This window comes from Scyliorhinus canicula, chromosome 4 (genome assembly GCF_902713615.1).
Source record: "Scyliorhinus canicula chromosome 4, sScyCan1.1, whole genome shotgun sequence".
Lineage (NCBI taxonomy): Eukaryota > Metazoa > Chordata > Chondrichthyes > Carcharhiniformes > Scyliorhinidae > Scyliorhinus > Scyliorhinus canicula.
This window is the reverse complement of record NC_052149.1, coordinates 116,968,808-116,995,655: the sequence shown is the minus strand read 5'-3', so window position 1 is coordinate 116,995,655 and position 26,848 is coordinate 116,968,808. Positions and strand designations below refer to the sequence as shown.

At 47.9% G+C, this 26,848-nt stretch overlaps 1 protein-coding gene across 2 annotated transcripts in view; it reads left to right on the top strand.

Moving 5' to 3' along the window:
* Nucleotides 1-17,392, top strand: part of si:ch211-267e7.3 (ADAMTS-like protein 2) — a 190,088-nt gene extending 172,696 nt beyond the window's left edge. The window contains exons 16-18 of one of the 2 annotated variants that reach the window (XM_038795019.1): nt 1,885-2,061; nt 9,587-9,731; nt 15,568-17,392. In XM_038795019.1, coding sequence (XP_038650947.1) covers nt 1,885-2,061; nt 9,587-9,731; nt 15,568-15,683 — 438 coding nt within the window. In that variant the 3' untranslated portion in view covers nt 15,684-17,392. Of the gene's footprint in view, nt 1-1,884; nt 2,062-9,586; nt 9,732-15,567 lie in introns of those variants that run through there. The other variant, XM_038795020.1, reaches the window with a different exon arrangement.
* The last annotated feature ends 9,456 nt before the right edge of the window (nt 17,393-26,848 follow it).

Below are 26,848 nucleotides of genomic sequence, written 5' to 3'. Positions count from 1 at the left end.
ACCCGCAGTCGGTCACTGCCCTCTGACCCGCAGTCGGTCACTGCCCTCTCTCTGACCCGCAGTCGGTCACTGCCCTCTCTCTGACCCGCAGTCGGTCGCTGCCCTCTCTCTGACCCGCAGTCGGTCACTGCCCTCTCTCTGACCCGCAGTCGGTCACTGCCCTCTCTCTGACCCGCAGTCAGTCGCTGCCCTCTGTCCCGCAGTCGGTCGCTGCCCTCTGACCCGCAGTCTGTCACTGCCCTCTCTCTGACCCGCAGTCGGTCACTGCCCTCTGTCCCGCAGTCTGTCGCTGCCCTCTCTCTGACCCGCAGTCTGTCGCTGCCCTCTGTCCCGCAGTCAGTCACTGCCCTCTCTCTGACCCGCAGTCGGTCATTGCCATCTCTCTGACCCGCAGTCAGTCACCGCCCTCTGACCTGCAGGCAGTCACTGCCCTCTGACCCGCAGTCGGTCGCTGCCCTCTGTCCCGCAGTCAGTCGCTGCCCTCTGACCCGCAGTCGGTCGCTGCCCTCTGACCAGCAGTCAGTCACTGCCCTCTGACCCGCTGTCGGTCGCTGCCCTCTCTCTGACCCACAGTCGGTCACTGCCCTCTCTCTAACCCGCAGTCAGTCACTGCCCTCTGACCCGCAGTCAGTCACTGCCCTCTCTCTGACCCGCAGTCAGTCACTGCCCTCTCTCTGACCCGCAGTCGGTAGCTGCCCTCTCTCTGACCCGCAGTCAGTCACTGCCCTCTCTCTAACCCGCAGTCAGTCACTGCCCTCTGACCCACAATCGGTCACTGCCCTCTCTCTGACCCGCAGTCAGTCACTGCCCTCTCTCTGACCCACAGTCGGTCACTGCCCTCTCTCTAACCCGCAGTCAGTCACTGCCCTCTGACCCACAATCGGTCACTGCCCTCTCTCTGACCCGCAGTCAGTCACTGCCCTCTCTCTGACCCACAGTCGGTCACTGCCCTCTCTCTAACCCGCAGTCAGTCACTGCCCTCTGACCCGCAGTCAGTCACTGCCCTCTCTCTGACCTGCAGTCGGTCACTGCCCTCTCTCTGACCCGCAGTCGGTCACTGCCCTCTCTCTGACCCGCAGTCAGTTGCTGCCCTCTCTCTGACCCGCAGTCGGTCACTGCCCTCTCTCTGACCCGCAGTCAGTCACTGCCCTCTGACCCGCAGTCGGTCAATGCCCGCAGTCGGTAGCTGCCCTCTCTCTGACCTGCAGTCGGTCCCTGTCCCCTAGTCGGTTGCTGCCCCCTCACTCTCCCTCTCTTAGAGAAGAAAGAACAAAGAAAATTATAGCACAGGAACAGGCCCTTCGGCCCTCTCAGCCTGCGCCGATCCAGATCCTTTATCTAAACCTGTTGCCTATTTTCCAAGGTCTACTTCTCTCTGTTCCCCACCCGTTCATATATCTGTAGAGAGGGAGGGGAGCGAGAGAGAGAGAGAGGAAGGGGAGCGAGGGTCCGGGGAGAGGGAGACAGGAAGGTTGGTGAGCGATGAAACCTGGGGGGCGGGGGTGGTTGTTTTCCCAATATCTTCCAGCCTTAGTTTTTAGTTTAATTGACTCTCCAGGGAAAGGTCACTTGTCCTCTCAGGAGGGAGATTGTATATTGTTCTAGAATCACACTGTAACATTGGCCACATTTCTGATGTTCTGCTGCTTTTGGGAGCTTGGGCTGCAGCAGATGAAGGTGTCAAAGATGTTTTAATGTGGATCGTCGCCTTGTACTTGCAGGTTGGGGAGTTATTGCTAGAAGGTTGAGAGGGATGGGGAAGAGTGTTTGGCTGATAATGGCCATATCGCCATATCGATGGCTCTCAGGAGCCCCTGATGTAGGGTGTTGGTAGGGACTGACTAATGGACTGCATAATGAATAATTGCCCTTGTTCCACTTCAGTGCAATGCCACGTGTGGGCGGGGTAGGAAGACCAGGAGGATTCTGTGTGCTGGTTTAGAAAATGGAGTTTATAAGGAGTATGAGGAGAGCCGATGTGGACATTCGAATAAGCCTAACGAGGAGGCAGCCTGTTTCGAAAGGCCCTGCTCAAAGTGGTTCAAAACATCTTGGTCACAGGTAAGCAAACTCACCTGATTAGCAGAGTGTGTCGTGTCTCCCTGGTTCACGTGAATTTATCTTTGCTCTGTTTGTTTCTTTATCTGTCCCTTCTCTATCCATTCCCTGGAAGACCTCATACGATTGCCAAGGCAAACAGAAGCAAACTGTGGGCAGCCCTATCATGTACCTATACCCAGCTGAAAGTAGCCTGAGCTGCTCAAGCCATTTGTACTGACACTAGCAGTGTAAACCCTATACAACACAGGGATCCAAGATATGGGGCGCGATTGAACTAAAACAAGATAAAAGTCCGTTCTGGTCAGGATTAGCAGGGTCCCGAGGCTGCACTCAACATCATTTCCTGCACATCCGAAGCAGCTCTGTGTTGGAAGCTATCGGGAAGTCGTTTTTCAATAGCACCTCGGTCTCTCGAACCCCAACTCAACCCCCCGACTCCCCCAATGCCCCAACTCACATATAAGGGTTCCCCAACCCCTCGCACCCCACCACATGCCTGCAGAACACAACCAGACCCAATCCCGGCACGGGCAAAATGCCAGCCTAGCACCCTAGCAGTGCCCCTGCCAGCCTGACAGTGCACCTGGGCACCGTGGCAGTGCCAGATTGGCATTGTGTAGCATTGCCAGGGTGCCAGGATGGCAGCACGAAGGTGCCCAGGAAGCACCAGCAGTGCCAGGGTGCCACCCTACCTGGACACCAACCATCTAAATGCCTCCGATCACTTGGGAGAGCCTCCCAGGTACTGTTCCGCCTTGTCCCCGTTTGTGAGAACCAGTACTGAACGGCACCTTGCTGGGGTTTCCTCAGCGAGGCCGATAGATGCTGGATGGCTGTTAGATCCGGCGCGAGCACGGCTAAGTGGGTTCTTAAACTCACTTAGCTCTGCGAGGCCAGGACCAGAACGCGATATCTTGCGAGATCTAATCAGACCTCTTTAGGCCTAAATGCCATTGGGAATCTCTTGGGGGAGACCTCTCAGGATCTACGGGCCGTGTTGCGCCCCGGTTCCGGCAGGATGCGGCCGGTAGATTTCGCCCATGAACTTTGTTCTGAAACCAAACTTCCCCAAAATTTCAAATAGGACTCTCACTCGACCCTTAAGGCACAATCGTTAGCAATGTTGCTTCACAGCTCCAGGGTCCCAGGTTCGATTCCCGGCTTGGGTCACTGTCTGTGCGGAGTCTGCACATCCTCCCCGTGTGTGCGTGGGTTTCCTCCGGGTGCTCCGGTTTCCTCCCACAAGCCCGAAAGACGTGCTTATTAGGTAATTTGGACATTCTGAATTCTCCCTCTGTGTACCCAAACAGGCATCGGAATGTGGCGACTAGGGGCTTTTCACAGTAACTTCATTGCAGTGTTAACGTAAGCCTACTTGTGACAATAAAGATTATTTAAAAAAAATTAAAATTAAAACGCTTTCTTGGCAGCCAATAGAAGAATCATCTCTGGGTCGGCCGCTGGAGTGGGGAACAGGGCAATATTTAATAGACAACATATATTGGCTGACAGTTGCCGACCCTTAACAAAACCCGTAAGTTCCTCCGATATCACCCCTGAAAGGCAGGGCTCCAACCTCATTGCCAACACTTTAGCCAACAACTTAGCATCTACATTTAGAACCGGAACCGGTCAATACGTCCCACACTCTGTAGGGTCCTTATTCTTGTTCAGAATCAAAGAGAGGGATGCCGGCAAAGCCCCCCAGGCCAAGGAATCATCCGCTTCACCCTCCCAGTCCTATCGATGTGACTTGGAAGGAATTATCTGTCCCCTAATGACCACCTTAAGGGCCTCCCGTAACAGACCGGAAAACAGAGTCGCTCTTGTTGAACCTAATGTTCTCCCCAATGGCGGAGGATATGCGCTTACAGAAACTTATCTGCCAACATCCCCGTATCCAGTCTCCATGGCAGGCATTGAAAGGAACCTGTCTCAAACACCAAATCCACAAAATGTGAAGCATGGTCCGAGATGACAATTGTGGAGTACCCCCCCCCCCCCCCCCCGCATTTGCTCCATAAAAGTCATCAACACTCTCGCCACCCCTGGAGAAATCAAAGATTTAGGCACAGGTCGGTCCAATCCAGGATGTAGAACACAATTGAAGTCTCCTCCCGAGATTAGCTGATGCGAATCGAAATCAGGAATAGAGGCCAGTAATTTATTGATATGAGCTGTACCATCTCAATTTGGAGCACACACATTCACTAGGACCACCGAGGTGCCGTCCAAAGACCCACTTGATAATCACGTGTCTCCCATTCGGATCTGGTAGGATTTTAACTGCCGAGAAAGAAATCCTTTTATTTATCAACACTGTGATCTCCCAGGCCCTGGCATGAAATTCCGAGGGGAATACCCGTCCCACCCAACTGTTCTGTAGCCATGTCTAGTCTCTGACCAACAAATGGATCTCCTGCAAAAACACCACATCAGCATTCAAACTCTTCTGATGAGCGAATATCCTCAATCTCTCCATTGAGCCGTTCAATCCCCTCACATTCCAAGTGATCAGCCGAATTGGGGCCCTCCAACCGCAATCCCCCCCTCCCTACCCCATGCCTGAGTCAGCCACTTCCACCAAAAGAGAGAGTACCACAACTACTTAAAAAGTACAGGCATCGAGCTCACCCAAGATGGCCACTAAACCTCTATTAAGCTGTAGTCACCGTCAATAAACACACCCCATTGCCCACCCGTTCTCGCCTCTCATTAATACCACAACCAAAAGCCCAAGCAAATAGTCAAAAGGCGAACAACAAACCCTTTCCTCATTTATCCCTAATCCCAGACAAAACCAAGCCCTTCCGCTCATTATCTGAAACCTATCCCACTATCACCACCGCTTCGCTCCTGTTAGCTAACTTCTTCAGTTAGCAAGGCAATTCTGGGGCTGGTTTAGCACACTGGGCTAAATAGCTGGCTTTTAAAGCAGACCAAGGCAGGCCAGCTGCATGGTTCAATTCCCATACCAGCCTTCCCGAACAGGTGCCGGAAAGTGGCAACTAGGGGCTTTTCACAATAACTTCATTTGAAGCCTACTTATGACAATAAGCGATTTTCATTTCATTTCATTCAATTCCCGCCTGGAACATTTAAACACCAGCCCCTGCCCACATCCAACTTTAATGAACAAGAAGGAACACCCATGCTATACAAGAACAATAAAGTACAAACTGGTATAAGAAACCCCAACAAATCGCGAAAACTACAAGCCACCTCCAACAACAAGATCCCACACATAATACTAAACACTATGAACTCAACCCCAGCCCATGCTTCCTCACAAAAGCTTCGGCCTCCTCCGGCACCTCAAAATAATAGTCTTTTGAGTTATAACTCGGGGGCATGCAGTGTAAACCACCCCAAACCTACCTTCACTTTTGAACAATGCCTTGTTGAATGCTGCTCTCCTTTTGGCAAGCTCCGCTCCTTCATCCTGATAGAGTCTAATGGCGTGGCCCTTCCATTTGTAATCATGGTGATCTTTTGCCCGCCTCGGGACTCGTTCCCTCTCCTGGTAATTGCCTGTGGTGGCTCTCCTGAGCGAGGTTTCTGGCGGAGTGACCGTTGGGCCCGATCCAGCTCGGAAGGGGACAACTGTCCACCCTTCCCCACTAACTTCCCAAGCATCTTTGACATATTCAGTGGGGTTTGGGCCCTCCACTTCCTCCGGCAGCCCCATGACTGAGGTTCTGCCTCCTGGAGCGATTCGCCAAGTCGGCCACCTTGGCACGCAGACATTTGTTATTCTCAGCCTCCAGGGAGACAATCCAATCGCTCTGCATCGAAAGAGCCGCCTCCGCACCTTGCAACACTTCGCCATGAGCGATTACCCTTTCACCCGTCTTTGCCAGTGCCAATCGAGTAGGAGCTAACGCCTCCTCAATTGAATCATGCAGGTTCTCGGAGACAGCCTGCCACTGTCTTTTGAATTCTTGAATTCAGTAAAGATGCCCATAAGCATCTCAATTGTCAACGAGGTAACTTTAGCTCCCAAGTGGCCCCTGCCATTTCGTTAACCGACGAGCCTGGAGAGGTTTCTGAATCGGACAATGATTTTTTTGCTTGCTAGCTTCTTCAACCTTGATTTCCCTGTCATTCCCACAATATGGGAGCCTTATCCCATCAAATTATATAAATTATCACACCATCACCCATCAAAAACCAGGCAGAAAAGGTTAAAAATGAAGTGCCCGAACGGGTGCTGCCTCGTGTGTGGTCTACATGCTGCCACTGGAAGTCTTCTTACTTTTTATTTCTAACAAGGCTTGTAATGAATATGCAGAAGATACAACTGGTTAACTATTGTCTAATTCCTAATCCCCTACTTTAACTTGCCCCCTCCCCCAACCTACACACATACACAAGACAGTCAAACGGAGGGGAGGGGTGAAAATAATAAGTAAAAGGGAAAAGAGTCTTTGTTTCAGATGGTTGTCTTTATGAACATAGAACATACAGTCCAGAAGGAGGCCATTCAGCCCATCAAGTCTGCACCAACCCATTTATGCCCTCAATTCCACCCTATCCCCCTAACCCAATAACTCCTAACTTTTTTTTGAACACTCAGGGCAATTTAGCATGGCCAATCCACCTAACCTGCATGTCTTTGGACTGTGGGTGGAAACCAGAGCACCCGGAGGAAACCCATGCAGACACAGGGAGAATGTGCAGACTCCACACAGACAGAGACCCAGCGGGGAATCAAACCTGGGACCCTGGCGCTGTGAAGCCACAGTGCTAACCACTATGCTACCGTGCTGCCCCAAGCAGACCTTCCTTCAAAGTAAGCTTTCAGATCCGGGTCACTGTTTGCAGCCTGTAATGGTTTTCACTAGATTCATTCAGGTCTCTGAAATTTCAGAAATACAGCCCCACACCACATTTCTGGGGAAAACACAAGGGATAGAGTGGGCAGGGAAGGAACCTACCTACAACCGATCTCTATTGCAATGTGACATAATTGGGATGTCCGAACAGAAATGTAAATTAACTTTGTTTTACTTTCAAAACAACCTCTGATTCTGGGAGCCACTTGACTAATTTAAATATCTAATAGAGTTTAAAGGCCCTTTCCGCCAGACTCCTTGCTCCCACCAAAACAACTGGCTTGTTCACAAGATGCTTTTAGTTTCTTTTCATCTGGGAACCACATAAATAAATCATTTTATTGAGGTAAGTGTAGACCTCCTGTCTCTATCTCAAGTTTCGAGATGGGTCATCCATTATTTAGGTTTTCCCACTCCTGCCTCTGAAAACACTGGTTATCTTTTAACTGTAATTAACCCAGGATTGTTTGATTTGCATTTACATTGGGGGTGTTCACCCGTTTCTTGATCAGGGTTTTCCATCTAACTTACATTTAACAATTTAATTCCCAACCTAAAAGTTCTATTTCTAAAACAAAATGTTGTGGCACTAAAAGACATGAATTATGGAATCAGATATCCACACCACTCTCTTCTGCACTTGTTTTCCCTCCCCTTTCTACTGTCTACTGCCCAGTGGAACTAGGTGTTGCCAGAAAACATCAATGCAGAAAGCTCCTCTCTCTCATTCTCGACTCCATTTAGTGTATTAAGCCCGTAGGCAGGTATAAAAAGCAAGTAGAAAGTTGTGCTTATCTCCTGCAGCTGAGTATAAAGGGAAGTAAGTTTGTTTTCGGTTGCATAAAGCCTTGTGTTCAGTTCAAACACCCCACCCCAGAGAGGTTATAATGGTCTTTGAGAGGGTGCAGCACAGATTCATCAGAATGATCCCAGATTTTGCAGGGTTCAGTTATGAGGACAGGTTGGAAAGATTAGGCTTTTATTCCCTTGAGCGTATAAGATTGAGGGGTAATCTGATTGAGTTGTACCAAAATTATTGAAGATTTATAGCTAGACCTCAGTTGGAATATTGTGTCCAGTTCTGGGCGCCACACGACAGGAAGGATGTGAATGGAAAGAGGTTTACAAGAATGGTTCCAGGGATGAAAAGCTTCAGCTGTGAGGATAGATTGGAGAGGTTGAGACTGTTATCCCTGGAGATGAAAAAGCTAAGAGGAGATTTGATAGAGATGTGCAAAATCATGAGGGGGCTGGAGAGAGTAGATAGGGAGAAACTATTCCCGCTCATAAAAGATCAAGAACGAGGGGACAGCATTCAAGTGATTTGCAAAAGAAGCAAATGTGATATGAGAACAAAAATGTTCACATCGGGTGATTCAGGGGTGGAATTCTCCGACCCCCCGCAGGGTCGGGGAATCGCCCGGGGCCAGCGTAAATCCCAACCCCGCCGTGGCTGGAATTCTTCGCCACCTGGGAATCGGCGGGAGCAAGAATCAAACCCCACCGATCAGCGTGCCCCCCGCGGCGATTCTCCGGCCCACAATGGGCCGAAGTCCCGCCGCTGACAGGCCAATCCCGCCAACGTGGCTTAAACCACCTCTGTGCCGGTGGGATTGGCGGAGCGAGCGGGCCCCCAGGGTCCTGGGGGGGGGGGGTGCGGGGCGATCAGACCCCGGGGGGTGCCCCCCACGGTGGCCTGGCCCGCGATCGGGGCCCACCGATCGGCGGGCGGGCCAGTTCCGTGGGGGCACTCTTTTTCTTCCGCCGCCGCCACTGCCTCCACCATGGCAAAGGTGGAAGAGACCCCCTCCATCGCGCATGCGCCGGTGGTGATGTCAGCTGCCGCTGACGCTCCGGCGCATGCGAGGACCGGCAAAGGCCTTTCGGCCAGCCCCGACGCCGGGTGGCGTAGCACCAAAGGCCGTTGGCGCCAGTTTTGGCGCCAGTCGGCAGAGCAGGAGCCACTCCGGCGCAGGCCTGGCCCCTAAAGGTGTGGAGATTCCACACCTTTAGGGAGCCCCAACGCCGGAGTGGTTGGCGCCACTCCGCTACGCTGGGACCCCCCGCCCCGCCGGGTAGGGGAGAATCCTGCCCCAGGTCTGGAAAGCACTGCCTGAAGTGTGGTGGAGGCAGGTTCAATCGAGGCATTCAAGAGGCCATTAGATGATTACTTGAATGGAAACAATATGCAGGGATACCGGGAAAAGGCGGGGGAATGGCACTAAGTTATCATACTCTTTTGGAGAGCCGGTGCAGACACGTTGGGCCAAATGGCCTCCTGAACTGTAACATTTCTGAGATCTATTCCAATTCTGTACCTGGGTTGGGAGAGCCTGGTGGGACAATATATGCACCCTAACTCCAGATCTAAACTATTATGTATGTTATGTAGGAGAGCCTCATTTGATGGTAATGAGAGAACTGTATTCTGCACTGATCTGAGCTGGATGTGCTTGATGGTCTGCTTTGGAAGGAGTAATGCTTCAGTTATCCTTGAACAGCAAATGCTTGGTGGTGACTCAGGGCACTGGAACCATTATCAATAACCAAAGCTGCTTTTCTTCACTTGGTTTTGAAGAGTAACTGATGCAATGTTGGCAGTTTAACTAGCTACAGACTGGTTGCTGTTACATTTGGTAGCCTGCAGTTGGTGCTATCTGATAAATAACTGCAGTCTTTATCCTGCACAGTGCAGTAAAACCTGCGGCAGTGGAGTCAGAGTTCGGGAGGTGAAATGTTACCAAGGAGATGAAGTCGGACAAGGATGTGATCCATCCACAAAACCAGAGACAAAAGAGACGTGTGAGGTTCAGTTGTGTCCCACAGACGCACCAGGTAAGATAGACTGCAACAAGCTGTGTGATTCAATGAGATCCAGTACATGTAAGGGACATGCATTAACAATTCCCCATCACCCTCCTCCAACAGGCATAAAACCCCATCCAAACCCACCTCCCCAGGATTAAATCCCCAATCTAATACCCGCCGAGGATAAATTCACAATCCAATCACCACCAAAAAAATCCCCAATCTAATACCCCCGAACATTAACTCCCCAATTCAATCACCCCCAGACTAAATCAATCGAATCCTTCCCCACGAGGATTAACTCCCCATTTCAATCAACACCAGATTAATTCTCCAATTCAATCACCCCCAGATTAAATCCCAAATCTAATAACCGCCAATGATTAACTCTGGAGTCCAATCCCCCACACGATTAAATCCTCAATTCAACCCCCAGGGATTAAATCACCATGCCAATCACCCCCATGATTAAACCCCCAATCTCCTTCCACCTCAACTGCTCCAGGATTAAATCCCAATCCAGTGCCCACCCAATAGTAACTCCCAATCCAATCGCCCACAAATAAATTCCCAATCCAGTCACCACCAAGATTAAATCCCTAATGCAATGCCACCCAAGATTAGCTCCCTAAAAATCCCCACCCCCTTCCCCCAAGTAAATCCCCAATCTCCCAGAGTAAATCCCCAATCCCCCTCCCAGAGTAAATCCCCAATCCCCCTCCCAGAGTAAATCCCCAATCCCCCTCCCAGAGTAAATCCCCAATCCCCCTCCCAGAGTAAATCCCCAATCCCCCTCCCAGAGTAAATCCCCAATCCCCCTCCCAGTGTAAATACCCAATCACCCTCCCACAGTAAATCCCCAATCCCCCCCCCAGAGTAAATCCCCAATCCCCCTCCCAGAGTAAATCCCCAAACCCCCTCCCAGAGGAAATCCCCAATCCAATCCCCTCCCAGAGTAAATCCCCAATCTCCCAGAGTAAATCCCCAATCCCCCTCCCAGAGTAAATCCCCAAACCCTCCCAGAGTAAATCCCCAATCCCTCTCCCAGAGTAAATCCCTAATCCAATCCCCTCCCAGAGTAAATCCCCAAACCCTCCCACAGTGTACATCCCCAATCCCACCCCCCAGAGTAAATCCCCAATTCAATCCCTCCCAGAGTAAATCCCCAATCCCCCCCCCAGAGTAAATCCCCAATCCAACCCCCCCCCAAGTAAATCCCCAATCCAACCCCCCCCAGAGTATATCCCCAATCCAACCGCCCCCAGAGTAAATCCCCAATCCAATCCCCCCCCCCCGAGTAAATCCCCAATCCAACCCCCCCCAGAGTAAATCCCCAATCCAACCCCCCCAGAGTAAATCCCCAATCCAACCCCCCCCCCCGAGTAAATCCCCAATCCAACCCCCCCCCCAGAGTAAATCCCCAATCCAATCCTACCCCCCCAGAGAAAATCCCCAATCCAACCCCCCCCCCAGAGTAAATCCCCAATCCAAACCCCCCAGAGTAGATCTCCAATTCACTCTCCCCCCACTGCCGCCCCCAACTTGAGTAAATCCCCAATCTGTCACAGAGTAAATCCCTAATCCTATCCTCCCTGACCTCATGTAAATTCCCAATCCAACTCAGGGAGTCTGGTAGTAACAGGTTTGTTGAGAATTTGAAGGTAGTTTCGACAGCACTTCGGGTTGGGGGCAGTGTCAAGGGGGGAACCATAGACTTCAGCCAGGGAAGTGGGTTGGAAATTTTCGGAGATGGGAGGTGACAGGAATTAGGACAGTAAAAGATTTGTTTCTTCGGGGTCGTTTTGCGGGATTGAAGGAGCTTGAAGTGAAGTATGGCTGGACTGGAGCAGGGGAAAATATTTAGATACATGTAGGTTCGAGACTTTGCCAGAAAGGAGATACAGAGCTTCCCAGTAGAGCTGGCTTCCACATTGCTGGGGGAGGTGCTGATGACAGGGGGACTGGAGAAGGGGATAGCGTCGGCCGTTTATTGGGCTATTTTGGAGGCGGAGAAGACGCTGCTAGAAGGGATCATTCAAAATGGGAGAGGGTATGGAGGAGGGGTTCTGGTGTGAGGTGCTCCGGAGGGTGAACGTCTCCACCTAGTGTGCGAGGTTGGGGCTGAGACAGCTGAAGGTGGTGTATAGAGCGCACCTTACAAGGGCGAGGATGAGCCGCCTCTTTGAGGGGATAGAAGATGTGTGTGAACGTTGTGGGGGAGAGGGGCCCCCGCAAACCACATTCATATGTTTTGGTCCTGTCCAAAGCTAGAGAATTACTGGAACGAGGAGTTTAAGGTAATCTCTAAAGTGGTGCATGTGAAACTGGACCCGGGCCCTCGGGAGGCCATATTCGGGGTGTCGGACCAGCTGGGGTTGCAAACAGGCACGGAGGCAGATGTTGTAGCCTTCATCTCATTGATCACCCGAAGGCGGATCCTGTTAGGGTGGAGATCAATCTCTCCACCCTTTGCCCTGGCGTGGCGGGGGGACCTGCTGGAATTCTTTATGCTTGAAAAGGTCAAATTTGAACCGAGGGGATGGATGGAGGGGTTCTACAATCATGGGCATTATTCATTATGCACTTTCGGGAATTGGATCACATCGAACATTGGGGGATTGGGGGCTGGGAAGGTTTGGGGGAGGGGGTCTTTATGTGTTAATGGTGACTCTGGGTGATTCCCGATTTCTTTTTATCATTTGTTTATGTTAACATGCGGGCTAATGTTTGGGGTTTGCTGGGAGGAAGGGATCGTTGTTATTGATATGGGGATTGATATTACATTCGTTATTGTTTATTGTTGGGTGTAAATTTGGGAGAAAATGTGAAAAAGGAGGAGAATTAAAAAATATTTTTGAAAAAATCCTCAATCCAATCCCTCGCTAGAGTAAATCCTCAATCCAATCCCCTGCCAGAGCAAAATCCCTTTAACCCATTTTTATCAGAAAAAATCTATATCCTTCTTTAAAACATTCAATAATAATAATTATTGTCAAAAGTAGGTTTCAATGAAGTTACTGTGAAAAGCCCGTAGTCGCCACGTTCCGGCTCCTGTTCGTTGGATGAGCCGGGAATCATGGCCCCAATCCCAACAACGATCCAGGGATTGAACCTGCGCTGCTGGTGTTGTTCTGCATTACAGGCCAGCTGTTTAGTCCACTGTGCTAAACCAGCCCCTGTGTGACTCTGATTCCACTGAAACATGGGGCAGCGAGTTCCACAATTTCACCGCCCTTTGCGAGAAGTAGTTCCTCCTCATTTTACTTCTAAGTCTACTGCTTCTCAATCTATATCCATGACCTCTTGTTCTAGACTGCCCCACAGGGCGGAACATTTGGTCGACGTTTACTTTATCAATCCCTCTTAGTATTTTATACACCTCAGTCAGATCCCCTCTTATCCTTCTAAACTTCAGCGAGTATAAGCCCACACTGTTTAATCTCTCCTCATATGTCAACCCTTTCATCCCCAGAATCAATCTGGTGAACCTCCTCTGAACTGCCTCCAATGCCACTAAATCGTTCCTCAAATAAGATGACCAAAATGGGACATAATGGGCAGGTTGGAGAATCCCTGGGGGCGGCGTGAATTCCACCCCACCGCTCCGACGCCGGCTGCCGTATTCTCCGCCGCCGGTTTTCGGGCGGGGATCACGTCACGCCGGTCGGGGGCCGTTGGCAGCCCACCCCCCACCCCGGCAATTCTCCGGGCCCTGATGGGCTGAGCGGTCGTCGGTTTCTGGCCAGTCCCACCAGCGTGGATTGGACATGGTCCCACACGGCAGGACCTGGCTGGTAGGCCGGCTGGTGCGGCCCTCGGGGAGAGGGGGAGGAGGGGGGATCCGGCCCCATGGGGGGCCCCCACGGTGGCCTGGCCCGCGATTGGGGCCCACCTATCTGTGGGCGGGTCTGTGCCGTGAGTGCACGCCTTCCTTCCGTGCCGGCCCCCGTAGGGCTCCGCCGTGGCCGGCGCAGAGAAGACACTCCCCCTGCGCATGTGCCAGAATACGCAGGCCGGTCTGCGCTTGCGCTAAACCACGCCGGCGGTTCTGCGCATGCGCTAACTCGCGCAGTCCCTTCGGCGCCGGCTGGCACGGCGCCAACCCCTCCACCGCCGGCCTAGCCCCCCGGAAGTGCGGAGAATTCCACAACTTCCGGTTGGCATGACGCCGGAGTGGTTCGCGCTGTTCTTGCCGCTGGTGTTGGGCCAATTCACCGATTGCAGTGAATCCCGCCCCATACTCCAGATGTGGTCTCACCAACACCCTATACAATTGCAAAAATGCTTCTCTTCTTTTATACTTCAGTCCTTTTGCAATAAACATTCCATTTGCCTTTGTTATTACCTGCTGCACCTGCATTCCGACTTTCTGCGATTCATGAACAAAGACACCCAGATCGTTTGCCCAGACAAATTTTTAATCTGATTTCCATTTAGATAATAACTTGCCTTTGTATTTTTTCGGCCAAAATGAATAACTTCACACTTATCTACATTTCACTCCATCTGCCAAATTTTGACACAATTTCCTAGCCCATCGAAGCCCATCTGTAAAATGTTTATCTCGTCCTCACTGCCTGCTTTCTGACCTATATTGTATCACCTGCAAATGTTGCTATGTTACACTCTGTCCCTGCCTGCAGATCATTTATATAGATTGTAAACAGTTAAGGTCCAAGTGAAGACTGAGCCTTGCGGTACCCCGATAGTTCACCAGCCAGAAAAGAACTCATTTATCCCATCCCTCTGCTTTCTGTCAGTCAGCTAATCCTCAGTCCAATCTAGCACTCTACGCCTAATTCCCTGCGATCTTACCTTCTGGATCAGTCTTTTATGCAGCACTTCTGAAAGTCTAGATATACCTCATCCTCAGGTTTCCCACTCTGCTGGTTACATCCTCAAAGAACTCAAGTTTGTGAAGCATGACTTACCCTCCATAAAACCATGCTGACAAGGGTGGATTGAGCTTTATCTTTCCAAATATTCAGTCATCTCCTCCTTAGTGATTGATTCCAGCAACTTCCCCACCACAGAGGTCAACCTAACTGGTCTCTCGTTTCCTACTTTATTTCCTCTGTCCCTTTTTGAATATGGGCATCACATTAGCGTGTTTCCAATCCACCGGGACCCTTCCAGAATCCAAGGAATTCTGAAATACCATAACCAATGCATCCACTACCTCTGCTGCTACCTCCCTTAGTACCCAAAGGTGCAGGCCTTTAGGTTCCTGAGACTTATCTGCCTTTAGGGGCTGTTTAGCTCACAGGGCTAATCGCTGGCTTTGAAAGCAGACTAAAGAAAGCCAGCAGCACGGTTCAATTCCCGTAACAGCCTCCCCGAACAGGCGCCGGAATGTGGCGACTAGGGGCTTTTCACAGTAACTTCATTTGAAGCCTACTCATGACAATAAGCGATTTTCATTTCATTTAATCCTTTCCCATCAGTTTATTAAATACTGTCTCCCTAGTGATGTTTATTGCACCATGTTCCTCTGCATTAACTGTGCTTTTGGGAATTTTTAAATTATCTTCTACTGTGAAGACAGAGGTAAAATATTAGTTCAGTGCCTCCGCCGTCTTGTGTTCCCCAATATTACCTCACCAGTATCGCCCTCTAAAGGGCCAACATTTACTTTAGCTATTCTCTCCCTCTTTATATACTTATAGAAGCTTTTGGCATCAGTGCTTCTTTTTCTGTTAGTTTTCTTTCGTAGTTCACCTTAGCTCTTTTGACTTTATTTTTAGTAGCCTTTTGCTGAACCTTAAAGTTCTTCCAATCCTCCAGTTTACCACTAGCTTTTGCAGTCTGTTATAATTGGTGTCTGCTTTCCTATGTTAACCTTGCAACCCTCTTTGTCTTGCAGATGACAATTGTCAGGACAAAGTTACGGCGAACTGCGCACTGGTGCTGAAGGTGAAGCTGTGCACACATTGGTACTACAGGAAGGCCTGCTGTAGATCCTGCAAGAACAGGGCATAGTGCCACTGACGACCCTCGGGACTACGTTCCTGTGGGGGAAATAATAGAAAATACACAGTCCCTTTTTCAGGGGGTGGGGGAAGGGGATGAAGTTAATAACCAATTGCAGTCAGAATGAACAAGCAATACTGCAAAACTTAAAAAAATACACTCTCAAACCACAACTGTGCTTGTTTCATGACTAGAATACCACTCTGCCTCTCTTTCTCTCTCTCTCCTCCATCACGTTCTAAGGGTGGGTTTGTTATCCCACACCCCTCCCCACTCCAACCCTAAACTCCACCAGCTCCTGAACACTACCTGGATTCCAGGTCCAGGGTTTGAGATATGGGCCCTTTGGGTGTCTTCTCCAGTGATCAGGAGCGTTAGCTTAAATCCAGAGTCTCTCCCGCAACCCCCATCCCTTCACTACCTCCACCTTCCAAAATGGTCAGTGTTCCTGGTCTGCTACAGCTGACCCATCCCATAAGGAAAGTGCATGGCCCCAATCCCAACAACGATCCATGTCTTAGTAAGACAAGGTGAAATAGTTAACTGAGGTGGGTACCTAGATCTTTGAGTATTATAGTGGGTTTGTGGGGAAGGCATCAGGACAACAGTTATTTGCAAATTTCTAATGGTCTCAGCAGTCATGGTTATAGAGGCATCATTGGCAGTGAAATAATATTAACAGCATTTGGACCAATGGAAGAAACATAACCTTATGATACAGTTAAGAGACTTGTGATTATTACAAGTAAAAATTGGCCCAGTACTAATTTGAATGCCTGGTCCCTACAACCGTTACAACAAGTACTGTACTCCATATTGTTTACAAGCTTTCCTCGAGCCACCTGGAGGCAGAAATTTAGTACAGCACCAATTTTTCTTCAATCCCTTCCTGCCCCAACCGTTCCTCTTCCCCCAGCTCTAGGTTAACTCCTCCTGTCACCTGTGGACCTTGCATTTCTTATAGACCAGAATGCCAACAAACTACCAGTTTGAAATCTTCCTCTTCACTGCCCTGGAGCCAGTCATCAGGAGGAATGAGATACCATCACTCTGATTCCTCCCTGTTCCCTTCCTCCCTGCAGCTTCCTGGAGTGGTGTGCCTGAGCTCCAGGACTCGATGAATACAGCCTCAGCTGTATTCCCACCAGGTAATGGTGCCACACCCAGATGCTCCAACTCCTGGCCCAGCGGACACACTCAATTCTTGGTTACCATCCAGGGAACGGGAAATAGCAGATGGGACTTTAACAGGGTTGCTTATGGATTGGAAATGTGCTTCAGTACGACTCCCACATGGTTAGAAGATTGACCAAATCACCTTGGACCTAATGCTGAGGAGCCTCGCAGGCTCTGTCTACAAGACGCCACTGAAGAGGGAACAGCTTTGGCCACAGTGACAGCATTATGATCACAAATTTTACTGGTGAAAACAGAGGAAGATGTGGCAGTTTTCGGCAGCAGGAAAACCTCTTTCAGTTGAAGCTACCACTAAGGTCTGCTTTGGAAGGCGAAGTTAATACTCCGGTGGAACTGAATTTGGGAATGTATTTCCGATAGTACGATGTAGCTTTAATATATGACAACTAGACATTAACACGTGCTCCCAAATGGTAATTGTACAGTGACTCTTTAGAATTATTTTACAATAACAGACTATTGATGTACTGTAGCTATATTATTAGAAATATTTTGTACAGCAATAAATAACAGTGACTTTTTGAGTGACTCCCATTTTGTAGCTGTTCGAAGGGAATGTGACACTGGTAAGCTGTCCTGCTGGAGTCTCCATCTCTTGGGTCACACAAACTAAGAAGGTCCCAGGAATGGTGCCCTGTCTGGTACCCACTGGAACTGCAGATGTTTAGTGGGGGCAGTCTCCCTCACAGGTTTGGAAAGATTGTTTTAAAATTCAATCCAGTACATCCCACAAGGCAGACCTGCCGGTTCCAGTTAAACTCTGATCAGGACACAATAACATTGTGTATTTATATTCGGCCTACATATGTTTCTCATGTATAGAATGATCTGTCTGAACTGTTCGCAGAACAATATTTTTCACTGTACATCGGTACACGTGACAATAAAGAAATCCAAATCCACAACCTCTCTGATGTGCTTTCTGCACTGACGCTTTCCACAAATAAGCACAATCCTGCATGCTGCTTAGGGATACAACACTCCATTAGCTCTTTAGGGTAGAGGGAATCCAGACTAAATCCCAACTGGTTTCATTTGTTGCATCGCCAAGTTGGTTGATTAGTATCGTTAAGAGAGGATGCTGGGAAAACTCAGCAAATCTGGCAGCACCTGTAAGGAGAGAAAGAAGAGTTAACACTTTGAGTCCTTCAGCTCTTCGTCAGAACTGAAGGACGGAGAATGTGTTTGAGCTGTGAGAGATTGCACTAAAAGTAGCAACTTTAAGATCAAAAGACAGATGGGCTGATGTGAAGCGGGGAGATTGCATTGAAGCAGTACATGTATAAGATGTTTTAAAAGGGGGATTAAGATTGAGGAGAAAGGTCACATTCTAAAGCTGCTGAACTCAACATTGAGTCCCGAGGGCTGCAACGTGCCCACCTGGAAGATGAGATGCTGCTCCTCCACCTTACGCCATGGTTCACTTGAGCATTGCAGAAGGCCAAGGACAGACATATGGGCATGAGAGCAAGGCGCTGAGTTAAAATGGCAAGCAACAGGAAGGTTAGGGTCATACTTGTGGATGAGCGAAGGTGTCCCACAAAGCGGTCACCCAGTCTGCATTTACTCTCTCCAATGTAGAGATAACCGCATTGGGAGCAGCGAACACAATAAACCAAATTGAAGTGCAAGTGAAATGCTGCTTAACCTGAAAGGAGTATTTGGGCCCTTGGACAGATGAGGGAGGAGGTAAAGGGGCAAGTCTTACACCTTCTGTGATTCCATGTTAAGGTTCTGTGGGAAAGGGATGAAGGGTTGGGAATGATGGAGGAGTGGACCAGGATGTAGTGGAGGGAATGGACTCTGTAGAATGCTGATGGGGGAGGTATGCTTAGTGATAATATGGTGCTGGAGATGGCAGAGATTGATCCTTTGAATGTGGAGGTTAGTGGGGGAGAATTGAGAACAAAATGGACCCTTTCATGGTTCTGAAAGGGAGGGGAAGGTGTGAGAGCAGAGGTGCGGGAGCTGGTTTGAACCCATTAGAGTCGACCACAAGTGGGGGAAAGCATCAGTTAAGGAATTAAACAGACATATCGGAGGCATCATTTTTGATGTTGACATCATCAGAATAGATGCAATGGAGGTGGAGGAACTGGGAGAATGGGATGGAGTCCTTACAGGCAGTGGGGTTTGAGGAGCTGTAGTTGCAGAAGTTGGTAGGACTATAATGAATTTGGGATCAGTCTCCCACCAGATATGGAGACAAAGAGGGAGGGATGGAACTTGGAAGCAAAATTGATAAATATTTTTTGTCTTTTGTTTTTAAAGTTGCTACTTTTTGTTGCAATCTCTCAGCTTGAATACATTCTCCCTCTCATCAGTTCTGATGAAGAGCCAAAGGACCCGAAATGTTAACTCTGCTGTGATTTTACAGCATCCTCTCTTGTTTCAGATTCCAGCATCCACAGAATTTTGCTTATTTTATTGATTAATGTTTTGGACAGAAAGAGACCATCAATGGGTCCTCTTCCAGGCCACCTAGGTTCCAAATACGAACTCATCCTCTATTTACACACATTGCAATATTTATAACGTGTGAGTTATTTCAACCGACAAGGTGGTGGTACTAGATACAGGTTACCTATTGTCCATGCAGAGCCCCTGACACATCCACACCTGGAACATGGCATAAAATCTCCTGAGCACTGCTACTTGCAGCTCAGGACATGATAATGATTTAAAATTTTGAGCACCCATGAATGCCTCCACTACCTCCAATTACCGACCAAAATATGCAACCCTGCCCCACTCCATTTTCTCTCTCTGTGTCTTTGGCTTAGTGATGTTACATCTTATATAGCAGGAAGTCAAGGCTGGAGAGAGAGAGGAAGACTGGAGAATGGGAATAGGAATGACAGTTGTGGGAAGAGAGGATGAAGGGAGGAGAAGAAGCAACTGGGGGTTGGGAAAGAGGGTGACAGGTGGAGAGAGAAATGGGGAAGAGAGAGAGAGAGACTGGAATGCACGTCAGATTTTGATGCCTTGTCAAATGACTGTGACCACCCTGCCAATGCAGCCTAACGCTTTCACAACCAGTGAGACTTCCTTCCACTTTCTGCTAAAGAGGACTTTTTCGGGTTGATTGGCCTCCCCTCTGCTGTAATTTTGATCATTCTATGGGTTTATTTATTCAGCCATATAATGTAGGAATCGTTGGCACGGCCAGCATTTATTGCCTTCCCCAGTTGGTCTTGGGAAGCTGTCTTCTTGAACCGTTGCAGTCCATGTAGTGTGGTATACCCACAGTGCTGTTAGGGGGGATTTTCAGGTTTTGGGCCCATCAACAGTGAAAGAACAACAATATACTTTCAAGCAAGGGTGGTGTTTGGTTTGGAGAAGAACTTGAAGGTGGTGGTGTTTCCCAGTATCTGCTCCCCTTGTCCTTCTAGAGGTTGCAGATTTAAAAGGTGCTGTCGAATGGATTCTCCTTCACTGAACCTGAATTCAGGTAGTGGTTTATAAAACGTGATAGCACCCAGTTCAGAATGTCACCTTCACACGAGACTACTGTTTGACGAGATTGGGAGAGAGATGCAATAGCATTTGCGGATGTCACGTGTTCAGGTACCACATATTTGGAACATTTTGTTATCAAACTCCAGGCAGAGATGTCAGCCTTAACCAGCCCTTATGTTAAATGGGCATCTGTGGAGCAGCTGCCAAGAAATGTCATCCACCAAGTTCAACAGAACGCAGACCCCTGAGAAGCCTCTGAAAGCCCTTGAATTTGGTTGTTGGAAAGGTTAATTATACCCGCAGCCTCCCTGACATTCTAGGCTTTCACCGGGTCGAATGCTGCGGGTTTGCCATTATGGGCACATTCTCCTCAACTGTGCTAATGATACTGTCCCTGTAATAAAATATGTCATCTTAATAAAATGTGGAAGATTAAACTAGTCCTTATAAAGCAATTTTTGGCCCTTTTTACTATAAACATGTTTATACCATGGTTCCATTTATATAGCATCCATAATGTAGCAAAATGGCTTAAGGTGCTTCACAGGTTTGTTATGAAACAACAATTGGCACCGTGCTGTCCTGAGATGTCAGACTTTTAAGGAGGTAATAGAGAAGGAAGGGTGGGTAGTGTTTACAAGGTTTAAGGATGGTATTCCAGAACTTAAGCTCCAAGAAGCTGAAGATACAGGGACTAGGCCATGGTGGGATTTTTAAAAAAAAAGATGAGAATTTACAATTGGAAGTATTGCTAATCTGAGAACCAATGTAGGACGGAGAATATCCTGGCATTGAAAAATGCTCTACAAATGGATTATTTTGAAGCAATGGAAGACTGGTAGATTGGCCAAACACAATGAACAATTTTTTTCTTATTGCTCATCAATGGAGAAACATTGACTCAGATACAGACAATGTTCTGTTCTTCAAGTGGTGCGTGATGAGACTTTTCTCAATTAGCGACATATTCCTTTTTGGATCCACTTGTAATTACTTTTCGTCTGGTGATGGGCCTGTGTACAAGCAGAGCTTACTGTTACAATAATGAGGTTCATAAATAAGATAATAATCTTTATTTGTGTCACAAGCAGGCTTACGTTAACACTGCAATGAAGTTACTGTGAAAATCTGTGAAGTTACTGTGATTACACTGTGATTATGTATTTGGACTTCTTTATTTCAGGGGGAATGGAAAGGGTCATATGACCTGTACTGGCATCTGACAGCAAGCCTGGATAGCTTGCATGAGAGGGAGGATCACCAGTAATACTCTCACTATGAAGAATGTTATGGGGGTTAGAAGTTATTAGGCTGGGAAAGGAAAAGAACAGAAATAAACCCCGATGAACGAAGAAATATTCTGGACTGACTGGAGAATTTATAGTCTACTTAAAGGACAGTGTCAAGTATATCTCTGATTTTTTTTTTCCTGATTTGCTAGCTTCACATTTTTATTTTTTTAATAAACAATTTTATTGAGGTAGTTTTTGGCTTTGTAAACAGTTACAGACATCAACAGAAAGAAAGCAATAAAGGCAAAAATGTGCAAACATCCACGTACATTCAATACTTCAATCGCAACATACTGCACAACACATTTTTTAAAAAAAATATTTTTATTCAAGGTTTTTCACATGTATACATGAAAATATCAGAACATCAAAACATCAACATGCACATAAACCACAAACCCCCAACCTCCCATGATACCAACACCCCACCTCACACCACCTTCCTAATTTTTCCCCCTTATCCAGACTCCTTAACCACCACACCCCCCCCCCCCCACCCCCCGCTGATTCCTCAGTTCACCTTAATGAAAGCAATGAACGGTTTCCACCTCAGGGTGAACCCCTCGCCCGACAAAGTGAACTTGACTTCCAACCGGCAGGAATTCTCCAGGTCGCTCACCCATACCTCGCCTTTGGCGGCTCCAATTTCCACAACACAAGAAGATCCCTTTCTAGGCTATCAGGGAGGTAAGGCCCAATACATCGGCCTCTCTCCCCACCTGAATTCCTGGATCTTCCAACACACTAAATATTACCACCTCTGGACACGGGGCCACACCCAGAACATCAGACATGACATCCGGGAACCCCTGCCAGAACTTTGGACACGCCCATGACATGTGGCCATGATTTGTGCCCCCCCCCCCCCCCCCGCCCGCCCCCGCACACCGCTGCACCCTCAGGGGATACTCGCCACTGTCATGTGTGCCCTGAGCACAACATTAAACTGGATGAGGCTTAACCTTGCACATGACGAGGATGCGTTCACCTTCCGCAGAGCCTCTTTCCACATTCCGCACGCACCTCCCCACCCAACTCCGCCTCCCAATAGTGCTTAATCTCTTCCACCCGAGCACCCACCCTCTCCATCAACTCACTATAAATATCTGACACCCGCTGGTTTCTCGTTATGTCGCGGCAGGATCCAGATCTCGCCAACAGGAGAAGGCCGGTTAGATCGGAAACTGATTGGCAGCTGGCACGGTTCCCAATTTTGACCTCTTCCGCGATCTAATTGGCTGGCTCGGATTTGTGCCCGGTGCGAAGCAGCCGTTAGATCGTGCCCATCGTGTTTCATCAATCGTCCTTTTAGAATGGTGTTGAAGTCTTGGAATGTGAAATCCTTTCGGCTATTGGAAATTCTAATATTTTACAAATGTTATTAGTCTTTGTGGGATCATAACATCACAAATTGCCTTGTTGGATGTGCACAGACAGACTTTCTCCCAGGGCAGAATCTCTGTGCACAGCCATTGCCTAATCTATGTTATTCTGGTTTAAAGCATTGTTTCGTTATGCGGCTCATCTAGACTTGCTGAGTGGATTTGTCTCCAATAAACATGCATCACAGTTTCTCAGTATTAAAAGCTGTGCTCTTAATACATGTCTTCAGTAGATCAGTGAGGCAATGGGCTACCAAATGCTGCAGATACTCAATACGAGGAAGAAATGCTGAGCCTGTGACTCATGAAATTAATTTTCTGGGATTTGGTTGAAATCTAGCCCAGACTGAAAAAATTATGGTGCTTTAGGTACTCTAGCCAAATGTGTTTACAGTAGTCAGCATATAACCTCCCAGCAGCGATGAGGGTGCAATAGTTGGGCGCTACTCCAGAATGAGTTGGGGAAATGGAAATGGAAGGGTTTGAAGCCACACTCTCCACTGCTATTGTCAGAATTTATCATTCAGCAAATTAAAACCTTTATCACTGGTGTCAAATTAGATCCATCTGTTGGTAGCTTGGGCTTGTCAACTCATGGATCCTGTTCCCTCTCTGTATCTGCACTCTCTAACCTGTGCATATGAAATCAGCTTCTATGTAGTTTTGCCATTGTTTACTTGGGCTACTAGTTTCATAGTGCATGGGTTAAAGCGTTTGTGTCAGGTGGACATGCAGTCATCTCAAATAACTGACACTGAAGTATCTAGCTCTTTAATGTGTGAAAACACTAAAGATGGGTATTAGTAATTGTTGAATATGTTACTAGATGGGAAACAATTAAATTGAGAAATCATTGCTTTATAGGTGAATTGAAGAGATATCCTGCGCTTCCATGGCGTATTCCGGTAAAAGCTGTTGGTATCTCGTATTTCAGGGGTGCTGATTATTTTCTTTGACTTTCATAGAATCATAGAATTTACAGTGCAGAAGGAGGCCATTCAGCCCATCGAGTCTGCACCGGCTCTTGGAAAGAGCACCCTACCCAAGGTCAACAACTCCACCCTATCCCCATAACCCAGTAACCCCACTCAACACTAAGGGCAATTTTGGACTCTAAGGGCAATTTATCATGGCTAATCCACCTAACCTGCACATCTTTGGACTGTGGGAGGAAACCGGAGCACCCGGAGGAAACCCACACACACACGGGGAGGATGTGCAGACTCCGCACAGACAGTGACCCAAGCCGGAATCAAACCTGGGACCCTGGAGCTGTGAAGCGATTGTGCTATCCACAATGCTACCGTGCTGCTCCTGACTTTCTATGTCTTTGTGCACCTGTGAGACTGGGACATTGCCAGAATCAGAGGAAGTAGCTAATTGGCAGAGCTTTGTCTCTGCGTATCTTCAAGGTTGCATGTGCTCCATCTCAATTCCTATCTATTTCTCTGGTAATCTCCACCTCTCCCATTCTGCCTCTTTTGCTCACTCTCTCTTGCCCTCTTCTCTGTCACTGCTCTCTCTCTCTTCATAGAACCTCATGTCCTTTGTATTTCTTTCTCCAGAGCTCTGACTCGCTCTGTCTGTCACGAGTTCTGGTCTCTCTCTTTGTTTGCTTTATTTCTTTTGCCTTTCGCCGCCATCTCTTTATATCTTTCATTCTGCCTCAATCACCTTTTGTCTCTCTTTGCCTTTATTGTGACTCACTGTTTCTTTTTTACCTTACTCCGTCTCTTTGCCTTTTTCATTCTCTCTGCTTCCTTCTACATTTACCTGTTTCTTTTTGCCCCACTCTTTCCCAGCCTCTCCTTTTCTTTCTGCAACAATCTCTTTTTGCATCTGTCTTTTTTCACACTCTTACCTTTTGAGCTCTGATTCACGTGATGTATTGAGAATTTAAGAACACACTTTGACTTCTAAAGAAAGACTACAGCCTCTAATGGACTATTGGATGGTCAAATGCCCCCTGGTAAATTCTGCATTTGAAATTGGATTCAATACATCGTGCACTTTTAAAGCAATGATTAATCAAGAATCTTTTGGATCCATCCTGAAAAAAATGTGTATCTGTTGGGATTTGTAAGAGCTGGAGGAAATTGTTAACATTTTGCTGTTTGATGTGTCGTGATTTCAGGGTTAGAATGGATGATGTATGTCTCTTCCCAGCTAGCTGCAATTTTGCAGTCGTATAGTTTGCTCCAAGTGATTGTGCCAAATCAAAGTTGCAGTGTGCAGTGCAGCGTAGCCACGACCTAAATCGAGTCAGGTGATAGAACAGAAAAAAGGGTCTGATCAAGGCTAATGTTGTTCAAAGGTTCAAAGTAAGTCATGTCCTGTCACGCAGCTGAGCAGTGGGCCCAAGGGAGTCAGGCATTGAAGGCGAGAAGAGAGTTCAAATGAGTCATGTGGTGTAGTTGAGCCGCAGGGAAGTGCGATGAGAATATATTCATGGAGTTCTGCTTCTTGATTTGATATTTTAAAAAATTACAATGTGAACATATTAGTCTTCCACATCAAAAATTTCAAATCTTCTGGAATACAGGTCCTTAAACCCAGGCTTCAGATCACTGAATCTCAGTTATTTCAGACTTAAAGCAGAGGAATAATTGGTCTTTTTGAAATAAATATTTAAATTACTGTTATGTAAACAGAAAAGGGGAGGAAACAAGAAAGAGAAAAAAGGGGCAATTTGAGGTAAGCGCAGAGAACAGGTGAAATGTTTGATTTTTTAAATTCAGGTTGTAGTTCAGTCATCGATTGCAACAAATCATAGAATTAGACTGTCATAGAATTTACAGTGCAGAAGGAGGCCATTCGGCCCATCGAGTCTGCACCAGCTCCTGGAAAGAGCACCCTACACAAGGTCAACACCTCCACCCTATCCCCATAACCCAGTAACCCCACCCATCACTCAGGGCAATTTTGGACACTAAGGGCAATTTATGATGGCCAATCCACCTAACCTGCACATCTTTGGACTGTGGGAGGAAACCGGAGCACCCGAAGGAAACCCACACACACACACGGGGAGGATGTGCAGACCCCGCACCCAAGCCGGAATCGAACCTGGGACCCTGGAGCTGTGCAGCAATTGTGCTATCCACAATGCTACTGTCCACAATATTCCTGATGCTGTAAAGTTCTGTTCCTGTGGCATATTGAGATTCATTTGTGCCTGATATCTGTGAGCTGAAGAATGAAATATAATTGGGTAGCCCAGGGAGGGGAGAGTTTCATTGTCCCAGCACATTTGTTAGGATGTTTTCTACTTGAAAACATTTTCAGGGAAGATTCCAATATTATTCCTACACCTTGACATCTGGGTTACTTCTCACAGAATATTTGCTGCTTATTTCCCCTCGAACACCCCCAAAAGCATTCACAATGCACTCATTCGAAGACTGACATTGGAATGCCCCACAGAAATACTATTATTTATCCTTCCCTTTATCCCACTTGGATGCATTCATGTGTCCTTCCATCTGCACCCCCCCCCCACCTTTGAATTAATGCTGAAGCAAAAGTTTTCTTCCTCGCCATTTATATAATTGTGAGAGACATTTATGAGTTGGCAGTGTACCTTTAAACTGACCCATAATGCTGTGCAAGGTATAAAGCACTCTTCCACTGAGTGTGCATCGTAAAAGTAGGCTATTCAACCCGACTGACCTCGGCTGTGTTTATGCTCTTCCCACTCTATCGGAAGTTTCATCCCAGCCTATTATCCAATCCTATTCCTTCTTGCCTCATGCTTATCTGGCTTCCCCTTAAATGCATCTGTGCAATTCAATCTCACTTACTCCATGTGGTAGTGAGTTCCACATTCTCCCCTCTCCTTGGGTAA